We start from the raw sequence: 12,121 nt of genomic DNA on the forward strand, positions 1-12,121 counted from the left end.
GAACTCAGAAGGGAAATTTTGGCAGGCAAGAAATGATTCATTCTGAAATGGATCTCCCTAAAGAGCCGAAAGGTTTGTGAAAAATGACAAGCTTGAGCCGCCCTTTTATACACGAAGTCCAGTGACAAGAAAGCCAAAGATTGAGAAATCTAACGGTTGGAAGTTGTGTAAAATATAAAGAGACGATTCATAATGACTCTCGAAACTGTACAACTGCCAGAATTAAAGGATGCGTTTTTCCAAGAAAACATCTTGACGAAATTACCCTCTGTAATTATTAAAAAGCTTTTTTTACAAAAAAAAAAAAAATTTAAGGGGCAATTGTTATACCTGAAATTTGGCTAGAGGACACGTGTTAAGATAAAGGGAATGTGAATCGGTGCAATAGCTTTTTATGGAAATAACTCATTAATTACATCAGTATCAGAGTATATTTGTAACCCGCTGACTGTAAGGTCTTAGGCGAGGAATAAATGTACAAACTGGCACTTAGTGTATTAACGAGAAACCATATGTCGCTAAATATGAATAGCGAGGCACCAGAGAAAGCGACACGTATTAACCGAGAATATCCTTAGCATGCAATAAACAAGCTAAGTATAAAAGTCGAATCGGCTCGAAGAAACAAGTAAGCGAGATGACCATCTCGCTATGGGAAGACTTCCTATAGCTTCATCCAGCTAACTGGAGTGAGGCCTACAACGCCGGTGATTCAGAAGAATTCTTTGTAAATAACCGCGATCGACACAAGACATACATCGTCGACCTCGGAAGGAAGAATGGTCCCAGCTCGCTATTGGGATCACTATAATCAAGTTTTTGTTGAGACATCTCCAGATTCAACAATTAAAGACGTGTTTAATACACAATATTTTTGACCCTGTAAAAGCGGGAAAATCACAGCTATACGATTTTCAAAATCATACACTGCATTTATATTTCATGATATGTAATCAAATCCCACGATTTTAGAGATAATTGCTGTAAACATATTCTGGTTAGTTTTCTAATTCTTTGTCCACTATGTAATTATAAATAGCGAGAGACAAGACCAAAAAAGGGACAAAAAATCTTATACAAGAGAGGCCCTGGAAGAAAAAAACACAATCAAAAATCTGAATAAGATTGACTCGTGGACTATGCAGAATTTTAACTGCAAAACCACGTAAAAAACCCTTGTGTTCATATTTTTTTATTTTTGATAGCTTTAATTTTTCCTGTGTGAGATCAATATTGTGAGGCTCAATTTTGGTTAACGAAAATTTGCATTAACGGAAGATATGCCTCAGATCACCCATAGTCATTGGTTGTTTCTTCTTAAAATTAAGAACTACATTAATTTGTATCATTCAAACCTGGAGGAGGAACGCCAAAAATAAAGTAACTTTTCAATTGAGACACCACATCATCACCAACCATCGCCCAACACTTCTGATAGAAGCCCGAAGTCATACCATTAGGACCATGAGATTTATCGGGATGTATTTGAAACAAGGCTCCTCTAACTTGTTCGGCATTAATAGGCTTCAACAATTCATCATTTTTTTCGGCTGTAATACAAAGCTCAATACAAGAAGTAACCTCACCCCAATCCAAACTCGAAGTGAAGACAAATCACAAAAATAATCAACTGTAAGCTCTCCTAAACCTGAATCCTAATCCACAGAACGATGATCACCTCCCTTCAATTTAGTGATTAAATTATTCCGACAATGAGTTCTTGCAACCTTGTGAAAGTATTACTATTTACTATTACGATCACCTACTTATAACCAACATAGCTTAGATCATTAATGCCAAAAGACTTCTTATTGTGTCATTACCTCAAAGAGCTTCCATTTATTAATTTCTTCCTTACAAGCTTTAATTCTTTTCTAATATCACCATTATACTCTCTTCTCCTCTCGGTCAAGGCTTCTCTACAAAACGGAATTAATATAATAAAAATATTAATTTTTTAAACAATTTTTTTATCAGAAACTTTCTAAATAACTTAGATGAAGGTAAAATTGTCATGGTAATAGTAGCGCGTGTAAGAATCTCTTTTCCTTTTATTCCAGTAGCTCAAAATAATTGTGCAATAAAAAATAAGTATATTTATATATAATACTAAATTTGTATATATCTTTTTTTTTTTTTAAATAAATAAAATCGACTGGATGAGTCGTGTGAATATGATGCACCTCGGCCTAAATAAATTATAAAATTTATAATAGAAGATAGTAACAAATTAATTAGAAGTCTGATCCATGGGGTTTTCTCATCATAAATATTGCTATACAATATACTTTTTTTTTTTTTTTTTTAATTTAAGCGTTTATATATTACATCATAACCTGGACTCGAACCCAGGACCTCCAATACACACGCACCTCCTATGGCCACTTGAGCTAGCCTCAAGTGGTTTGCTATACAATATACATTATATGTTTATTTAGAAATATGTTTATTTAGAACTAAAATATATTTCCCTCAAAAATATACATTATATCCTTTGCTTTTATATATGTATCTATATATGTCCGAGATATTCATATATTTATAGGACAAACTTTGTCCCGGGCAGTCACTTCTTTTCCTCTCTCTCCAATTATTTTATCTTTCTTTCAAAAACATCTACTTTTTATAAACAAAAACCAGTCTGGTTTCAGACTCAAACCATATATATCTAATATCATAAGCTTTATATTTTCCAAGCCTTCCATTCCAACAAACTGAAGGAAAAAAAATGAGTTTCTCTCCATTCTCATCCTCAACTCTCTGTCTTGTTTCACAGTACTATCCAATCTCTCTTCCTGCTAGGTAGCAGTTTTGTAAATATATTTTCTTTTGAACGAGATTTTTCATTTTAATCTGCGTGTTATAACAGAAAGAAAACAAAGAAAAAAAAAAGGAATGGATTTTGGAATGGTAATGGGGTCGGATTACGGGTCTGGTGCGATTTCAGAATCAGGAAATGAGTTTATTAGTTCATTATCTACTTCTTCTACAGATCCTGAAATGAAACAGAGGTTGTACGGATCTGGTAAGCAGGAGAGATCTGGTGCGGCCAGTAATAGTAGTACCGGTCTGGATGAGTTCTGGCGTAGTAGCTCCAAAATTGCTAAGACAACTGAAGATTTCTCATACTGCAAATTAGGAATGGCGCAGCTTCAGAGGCAGAGAAACGCTTCTTTACCAGTACAGAGATCTAATTGTACTGGTCAGCAGCAACAAATGTTAAGCTTTTCTTCTCCCAAATCAGAAACTTTAATGGCGGACAAGACCTCATCTCAGAATAATGCTACATTGTTGCCTTGTAACTATCCCAACGCTTTCTTATCTGCTTACACTAGAAACACAGGTATAACATAATATTACAAGATTAATTAACAAATGACAAGTTTCAATGCTACCTTATAGTACTATTTTGTTGTTGGTTGCTTGCATGGAGCCAGCTGTGGTTTTTTTTAGGTGGGTTCTTTGTGTTTTTTTTTTTTTTTTTTTTTTTTGGGCTTTTGGTAAACATTTTGCTCATGTTGTCGGAAAAGATTTGACCTTCTGTGAGTGTGAGTGCTACCTAAAGAGTTGGCTGTTATTGGTTATTTGGGTTTTGATTCCACAGTTATAATGGAGGTCTTTTCGCCCAAAAAAAAAAATAAAATAATAAAAAAGAACAAAAAAAACCCTATTAATGGCGTTTGCTGGTGAGTCTTTGTCACCAAAACCAACAACAACCCCGAAAAAGGGTAACAAGTCCTCAACAAATATGTTGACTGTTATTGCTCCTGTTTTTGTTGAGACACATTTTGGTAACATTCCGTAACTGTAGTTAAATATTCTACATTGGATTTACTTTATTTTATTTTTATTTTTTGACAAAATTTTAGCAAAAACACTATAACTAACGAGGCAAAGGATTTATGAATTTTACTTTCAAGTTCATTTATGGGCAACAAAACTATTACATGTCCTTTTCTGTGCAGCTTTCATGCTCATTCTCTTGAACATGATCAATCTTTCTATATTCAGACATGACCATTTTGTATTGGTTTAGAATCTTGGTTCAATGTTACTTAAAAACACAGTCGATTTTGGGGGTTTGTTGCAGGGTATAACTCCGGGAGCTTGAATTCGAACGGTGGTACCAATATGCATGGGGCCATAACATGGGCAAAAGGTCCATTCACTTCATCTCAATGGATGGAGTTGGAGCAACAAGCTTTGATCTACAAATACATTACTGCAAATGTCCCCATTCCGTCTAATCTTCTCATCCCAATAAGAAAAGCCATTGACTCGTCTGGTTTCTCTCACTTTTCAGGTGGACTTCTGAGGCCCAATACATGTAAGTGTTTGTTGTTTTTACTTTATAATATTTTTAGTTAGATGATCTTAAGATGTCGTTTGATTAACTTGGTTGTCGTTTATTTTCGCAGTGGGATGGGGTTCTTACCATCTTGGGTTCTCCAACAATGCCGATCCGGAGCCAGGAAGGTGTCGTAGGACAGATGGGAAGAAATGGCGGTGCTCAAGAGACGCAGTTGCAGACCAGAAATATTGCGAGCGGCATATGAACAGAGGCCGTCATCGTTCAAGAAAGCCTGTGGAAGGTCAAACTGCCGCCAAGACGTCAAAGGCAGTGCCTTTAGCTTCTTCGTCACCCTCATCCACCTCTGTTGCTGTATCGGGCGCCGCCGGCTCTTCCAACAACAGCCTCACCATTTCGAACCAGCATCTACTTCAACAACAAAACACTTCAGCTACAACCCACCTAAACAGGTCATTAAACCGAAAGAGATTCTACACGTAGACAAAGAAAAAAACACATTTCCTTTAATTTTGAATTTGGGGAAAAATGAAATGATTATTTCTTTCTATCATTTTTGCAGGATGGAACAACAGAAAACTTCTTCAGGTCTCTCTCTGTACTCTAAAGATCAGAATGCGTTCTTGACTCAGTCTTTCGGACTGGCAACTTCTGACTCTCTCCCCCAAAACCAACAGCATTCCCTCCGCCATTTCATCGACGATTGGCCTAAATCACAGCAGACCAACCGAGAAGCCCTTTCGTGGCCGGAAATAGACATGCAGACGGACCGCACCCAGTTGTCCATTTCCATGCCGCTGGCGTCGTCAGACCACTACATCTCCTCATCTTCGTCGCCTGAAAAGACCAGCCTGTCAATGAGTTTGGGAGTCGGAGCGGAAGAGCAGCAAGTGGGGAATCGGAATTGGATTCCGATTGCATGGGAAAACTCATTGATGGGGGGTCCACTAGGGGAGGTACTCCACCACTCCAACAACAACAAAAACGGGTCTGTTGTTGAGTGTAAGAACTCGTCGTCGTCCTCCTCGTCGGTGCTTAATCTGATGACTCAAGGATGGGACAATAGTCCTCCAATGGGGTCATCATCTCCTACAGGGGTCCTACAGAAGACAGCGTTTGGATCATTGTCAAATAGCAGCGCGGGGAGCAGTCCAAGAGGTGAGAATAACAAATCTCTTGACTAGAAAGGACAACTGTTACTTTGTAACCCAACAACAAACAGCATGCTTTGCTTACTACTACTACTGCTAAACTTTGTTTCCAATATTGGGATTGTCACACCTGGTTTCTTTGCAATTCCAATTGGTTTTTAATGTTCGCTTATGTTTCTCGCTACTTAAACAAATAACAGGACTCACAAATTGGATATTTTGTGATTTGTGGGTGCTATACTTTTGCTTTCGCCTTTCTTTTTCTAATGATGCACCACCACTATGAGGATTCATAAATTCGATGCTCCCCCATTTAGGCGTTTTCTAAACATTCCTATTTTATACACAAAATTATCTTATATTGGCAATCTCAGAATCACGTGTGAGCTATGTTAGAATTTGTTAACATTACCCCAAAAAAAAAATTTGTAATGGAAGGAGTAGTTTATAAATTTTATATTTGTTCTAATTTTTCCACATGTGAGACTCTCTAACAACCTATAAGGGTAGTAATGCTCAAGAGTTCCAATCATATAGATAGCACCACCTACCCTTAAGTTAGCTTTCAAAATGACCAAACTTTTATTCCTTTTCGAGAAGGGTTGTGATGGGTTTTTAACCCTTGACCCAAACAAGAAAAAATATCAAACAAGAGTTGGGTTGCAATAGCCACCTCAATTTTTCATGAAATTAATTAGTATTAGTAATATATGTTTAGGTAATTATAAATTATTAATTTTCATTACTTAAATTATAAACTTATTGTTATAAGTATTTAGATACATGTTCAAAAAAGTATTTGGATATATACCCTTGTATATTTTTACATCTAACAAAATTTTTTAGTCTCCTTTTTTCTATAATTGCGTATATATTACAATAATTTAGGATTACTTATCAATTTTCAAAAATTTTTGAATAATTTATATTGTTAAAAATAAGATAAAATTACAGCCCACACCGAAAATATTACATTATTTACATAATTATTGTGGATTGTTTTATTGTTTGTTTTATTATTTCAAATACCAAATTTTTCTTTAATTGTTTCAATTACGTGTACCGATATAAAACATCAACTCTTAACCATTCTATATTTTATCAGTTCTTTTTTTCTCAGTCTTAAATTGTTTCTTTAATACACATGATCAATTTTCTTTTTTTCTTCAAATTTTACACACACACACCAAGAAACGTATGGATTTATTTTATCTCAGTCAACTATTTTTTTTTTATTTTCTTTTTTCTTTTGTCTTTTTGTTTATAATATTCAAAGAAAAAAAATCTCTTTTTTAAACTTTAAAAACACTTTTTATCTACATCGGTAATTATTTAGACTTAGGTCCCGTTTGAAGGAGCTTTTTAAAAAGCTAAAATCACTTTTGGAAAAGTTATGAGTTAATATGTGTTTGGTAAAATTTAAAAAATAGTTTTTTCAAAAATTTAAGTGAAATTTATAGCTTTTAGGAAAAGTTGGCCCATCCTAGCTTTGGGATTTTAGCTTTTAAGGGAAGCTACAATTTTAGTTTAATGAATTTTTCAATGACCCAATTGCCCTCATCTAATTTTAAAATTCTCCATTTACCAATTAATTTTAGTGTTAGGGATTTATAAAACACTTAAGAAATATATAAATCACAGATCTAAACATATTCATAAAGTGCTTTAATATAGAAAACCCTAAATCATAAATCTATAAAGCCTTTGCTAAATTAAAGAAGAAGATGATGATAAAAGATCAGCGGAAGCACTAACCTGAAGCCATTGTTGGAGATTGCAGAGAAGGTTTTGATCTTCCAAGAATACACTATTTTCTAGAGTATTTTCTCTGATGGGGAAAGAGAGAATACAGAAACCCTAGTGTTTCTTGGGGACCACTACCTATTTATAGACTCATCTTAGAATGAGTTTTGGGTATTTATAATTTGGCCCCTCAACAAATTATAAATTAACTTATGGTATCTACACATTAATTCCATGACACTTTAATATCCTTTTGATACCCATAACATAATTGGTCACTTAATTTTGTATCACACTTTATAATAGCATATACATTATACATATGTGCCCACATAGGATTTTTAATCCAACAATCTCCCACTTGGGCAACATATGTTACCTGATAAATGTATAACCTTATGAGCTCAAAATTTGCTATTATGTAAAGGTATTCACAACAATCTCGTCCATCAACTATACCCATATAGGATCAAAGCGATTTTCGTCATATCAATCATGACTAAACCCATCAATGGTCACATATACAAATATAGCCAAATGACATAGATCAATCATGGATGTGTAGCATGGAAATTACATGCAATGTGAACCGAACATGCCTATTTCCAACTGGTCCTCCTTAAACCAAAGTGAGGTCAAACTTAAACATAACAAAACAGAGTGAATAAACTGAAAACTTTATTTCTGATCAGAAAATAACCAAATACATAAATGTCTTAAACAAACATAAAGCAAAGAGAATACAAACTCCCACTAAATCATGATATCCTCAAGTAATACTACACCCATGTGAGCAGTGTGCTCATGAAAGACCTTGGGTGGCAATCCTTTTGTGAGCGGATCCGCTATCATGGAGTTTGTCCCAATATGCTCTATGGAAATCTGTCCACTCTGCACTCTTTCTTTCACAACTAGGAACTTTATGTCAATATGCTTTGACTTGGATGAGCTCCTATTGTTGTTGGAATACAGCACTGCTGATTTATTGTCACAAAATATCTTAAGTGGTCTTTCAACATTCTCCAAAATACGCAGCCTAGTGACAAAGTTTCTCAGCCATATTCCCTGATTTGATGCCTCATAACACGCTACGAATTCAGCCGCCATAGTGGAAGAAGCTACAAGTGTCTGTTTGACACTTTTCCAGGATATAGCTCCTCCAGCTAACAAGAAAATGTAGCCTGATGTAGACCTTCTGCTATCTTGGCATCCAGCGAAATCAGAATCAGAATACCCTACGACCTCCAAATGATCTGATTTCCTGTATGTGAGCATGTAATCTTTTGTTCTCTGAAGATACCTCATAACCCTCTTGGCTGCTATCCAATGGTCCATACCAGGGTTGCTTAAATATCTGCCTAACATCCCAACAATGTACGCAATATCTGGACGCGTACATACCTGAAGATACATTAGACTCCCTACAACTGATGCATAGGGAATCTTTTTCATTTCCTGAATTTCAAGGCTGCTTTTAGGGCATTGTCTAAGACTGAATTTGTCTCCTTTAGCAACAGGGGTATCACCTGGTCTACAATCTTGCATGCCAAATCTTTTGAGTACTTTATCGATATAGCTCTTTTGTGATAATCCAAGAATACCCCGAGAACGATCTCGACGTATTTGAATTCCTAATACAAAAGAGGCGTCACCAAGATCTTTCATCTCAAATTGGTTAGATAAAAATCTCTTGGTTTCGTGCAATAAGCCTATATCATTAGTAGCAAGCAATATGTCATCGACATATAGAACCAGAAATATGTATTTACTCCCACTGAACTTGTGATATACACAATCATCAATAATATTCATCTCAAAACCAAATGAGATAATTACTTGATGAAACTTGTGATACCACTGACGAGAAGCTTGCTTGAGTCCATAGATGGATTTCTTTAATTTGCGAACCATATTCTTTGGGTCACCAACCACAAAGTTTTCTGGTTGCTCCATATAAATTGTCTCATCAATGTCGCCATTGAGAAACGCTGTTTTAACATCCATCTGATGTAACTCAAGGTCAAAATGAGCAACAAGTGCCAATATTATCCTAAAAGAGTCTTTCGATGAAACCGGAGAGAAAGTCTCTGTATAATCAATGCCTTGTTTCTGAGTATAGCCTTTTGCTACAAGACGTGCCTTAAATCTCACCACATTACCATATTCATCCTTCTTGGTTTTAAGTATCCACTTACAACCAATTGGTTTTACACCTTCTGGTAATGGGACAACTTCCCAAACTTTATTGTCTTGCATAGACTTATTCTCTTCATCCATGGCATTAATCCACTTTTGAGAGTTAGAACTTTTCATGGCCTGATGCAAGTTGATTGGATCATCTTCCATCATTCCAATTTCATCCTCATGTTCTTGAAGAAATACAAAATAGTCATCTGAAATAGCATTTCTTCTCTCTCTTGTGGACCTCCTTAATGGCTCTTGTTCTTGAGGGTGTTGAATTTGTTCTTCCGGAACAATAGCCTCATTTTGATTTGGGAGTTGTTCAACATTATCTTGTTGAGGTTCCGGATTCATTTCTTGATCAATGACAGGTGTGGAAGCCTGAACATTGTCTAAAATGATAGTAGGAACTGAGTTTGAATTCAATTCCTCCTCAAAAACAATGTCTCTAACCTTATTTCTCCCCCCAAATTCAACATCCTCAAAAAATGTTGCAGTTCCCGTCTCAAATATATTTCTGACAGTGGGATCATAAAACTTATAGCCCCTAGATCGCTCAGAATAACCAATAAAGTAGCTGCTAACTGTTTTGGAGTCCAATTTATTTTCATGTGGCCTATAAGGCCTTGCCTCAGCTGGACATCCCCAAATGTGGAAATGCTTTAGACTAGGCTTTCGACCTGTCCAAAGCTCATAAGGTGGTTTTGCAACTGCTTTACTTGGTACTCTATTCAGAATGTAAGCTGCTGTCTTTAATGCTTCTCCCCAGAGGGACTCAGGTAAGGTAGAATGAGCGATCATGCTCCTTACCATATCCTTAAGAGTCCTATTTCGTCTCTCAGCAACACCATTCATGCTAGGTGATCCTGGCATGGTGTACTGTGGGACAATACCACATTCCTCTAGGAATTTAGCAAATGGTCCCGGACGTTGTTCACCCGAGCCATCATATCTACCGTAGTACTCACCACCACGATCGATTTGACGTTCTTAATCCTTTTGTTGAGTTGATTCTCAACTTCAACTTTGTAAGCTTTGAACACGTCCACAGACTGAGATTTTTCATGAATGAGATATAGGTACCCATAACGTGAGTAATCGTCTATGAATGATATAAAATATTGTTGACCATTCCAAGATGCCGTAGGGAATGGCCCACAAATATCTGTGTGAATCAATTCTAAGACTTCTGAAGCTCTATTGGCACCTAATCTCTTAGTTTTGGTCTGTTTTCCCTTGATACAATCTACACAGACATTGAAATCTGTGAAGTCAAGAGACTCTAAAATGTCATCGGTACACAAGACGCTCAATTCTACCTCTTGAGATATGACCTAAGCGTTTATGCCATAATGACGCTGAATTTTCTTTATTTAATTTGCGTTTAGTACCTCGTGATTCCACATGCAAGGTTTCATTATAGGATGCAATTGTTTCTAACAAATAAAGATTGTCATAAGTATTCAAATAACCAGTTCCAATAATATTTGAATTTAAAGACAAAGTAAACTGATTGTTTCCAAATGAACAACAATATCCAAATTTGTCCAACAAAGAAACAGAAACTAAATTCCGCCTAAAAGACGGCACAACAAAAGTGTCTTTCAAATCCAAATAAGAACCAGTTCCTAATAACAATCTGAAATGCCCAATTGCTTCCACTTCCACCGATTGACCATCGCCCACAAAGATGTATCTTTCACCATCACTTGGCTTTCGGTAGCTCAGGCAACCCTGCATAGAAACACTTATGTGAGTAGTAGCACCAGAATCTATCCACCAAGTGTTTCTAGGTACTGAAACTAAATTAACCTCGGAAACGTACCAAAGCAAGATTAATACCTTTCTTTACACGCCATGCGTGATATTTGGCACAATCTTTCTTCACATGTCCAGTTGGTCACAAAAGAAACAACCCTTAGAATCCCGTTGTTGTTTCTTTTGAACCGGACCCTTAGCAGCCTTCATTCTCAAATTTCCTTTTCTTGCCCTTATCCTTAGGGGTAGTGGCCAAATGAGCACTTTCGGTTTTGTCCTTTTTCAACCTTTCTTCCTCTTGCACACAATGAGAAATAAGCTCGTTGAGAGTCCATTTCTCTTTTTGACAGTTGTAACTAATTTTAAATTGGTTAAACTGTGGAGGAAGCGTTAACAAAACCATGAGTACAAGTACATCATCTGAAAGCTCAATCTTAAGTGTCCTTAATCTTGAGACAATATGATGCATTTCCATAATGTACTCCCTTACATTTCCTTGACCCTTATACTTCATGTTCATTAAAGAACCAAGAAGTGTTGTCATTTCAACCTTATCGTTTTTAGCAAAACGTTCCTCAATTTGTTCAAGGAAATTCTTAGCCATAGTAACCCCTTCGGATTCTGTGCCCCAAAAGGCTTCTGGAATGCTGTGTTTCATAATCATTAGACTCATGCGATTTGAACGATCCCACCTCTCAAATTCCCTTTTATCATCATGGGAACTTTCCTTAGTGAGAGGTGCAGGTTGTTCATTCCTTAGTGCATGATCTAAATCCATACATCCCAGAACTATAAGTAGGTTCCTTTTCCAATCCTTGAAATTGGTCCCATTAAGCATAGGAATAGAATTAATGTTAGCAGATATTGAAGCAGCAGAAGATGAACTAGCTGAATATAGAACAAATAAAACAAGCTCACATTAATATGCATAATAAAACAATAAATTCAAAAATTGGTTAATCCCATCTCAAGATACCAA

General features: G+C 36.1%; 1 protein-coding gene and 1 long non-coding RNA gene across 2 annotated transcripts; one reads left to right on the forward strand and one right to left on the reverse strand.

Moving 5' to 3' along the window:
- The first annotated feature begins 2,504 nt into the window (after positions 1-2,504).
- On the forward strand, positions 2,505-5,757 carry LOC115712842 (growth-regulating factor 6). Its single transcript, XM_030641234.2, has 4 exons — positions 2,505-3,343; positions 4,091-4,327; positions 4,419-4,761; positions 4,872-5,757. The coding sequence occupies exons 1-4, from the start codon at positions 2,896-2,898 to the stop codon at positions 5,491-5,493; spliced, it is 1,650 nt and encodes a 549-aa protein (XP_030497094.2). The 5' UTR covers positions 2,505-2,895; the 3' UTR covers positions 5,494-5,757.
- A 5,085-nt stretch (positions 5,758-10,842) lies between these two features.
- LOC133032422 (uncharacterized) lies at positions 10,843-11,280 on the reverse strand. The gene is made up of 2 exons (XR_009685055.1): positions 11,227-11,280; positions 10,843-11,118 (listed from the first exon to the last, which is right to left on the reverse strand). It is a non-coding gene; the product is annotated as an uncharacterized LOC133032422 (long non-coding RNA).
- Positions 11,281-12,121: the final 841 nt, after the last annotated feature.

Source organism: Cannabis sativa, chromosome X (genome assembly GCF_029168945.1).
Source record: "Cannabis sativa cultivar Pink pepper isolate KNU-18-1 chromosome X, ASM2916894v1, whole genome shotgun sequence".
Lineage (NCBI taxonomy): Eukaryota > Viridiplantae > Streptophyta > Magnoliopsida > Rosales > Cannabaceae > Cannabis > Cannabis sativa.

Excerpts from the sequence above, each read along its gene's own strand:
- LOC115712842 (XM_030641234.2), top strand. The coding sequence starts at position 2,896 with ATGGATTTTGGAATGGTAATGGGGTCGGATTACGGGTCTGGTGCGATT. Across the intron at positions 3,344-4,090 it reads TGCTTACACTAGAAACACAG|GGTATAACTCCGGGAGCTTG; the intron begins GTATAACATAAT and ends GGTTTGTTGCAG. Across the intron at positions 4,328-4,418 it reads ACTTCTGAGGCCCAATACAT|TGGGATGGGGTTCTTACCAT; the intron begins GTAAGTGTTTGT and ends TTATTTTCGCAG.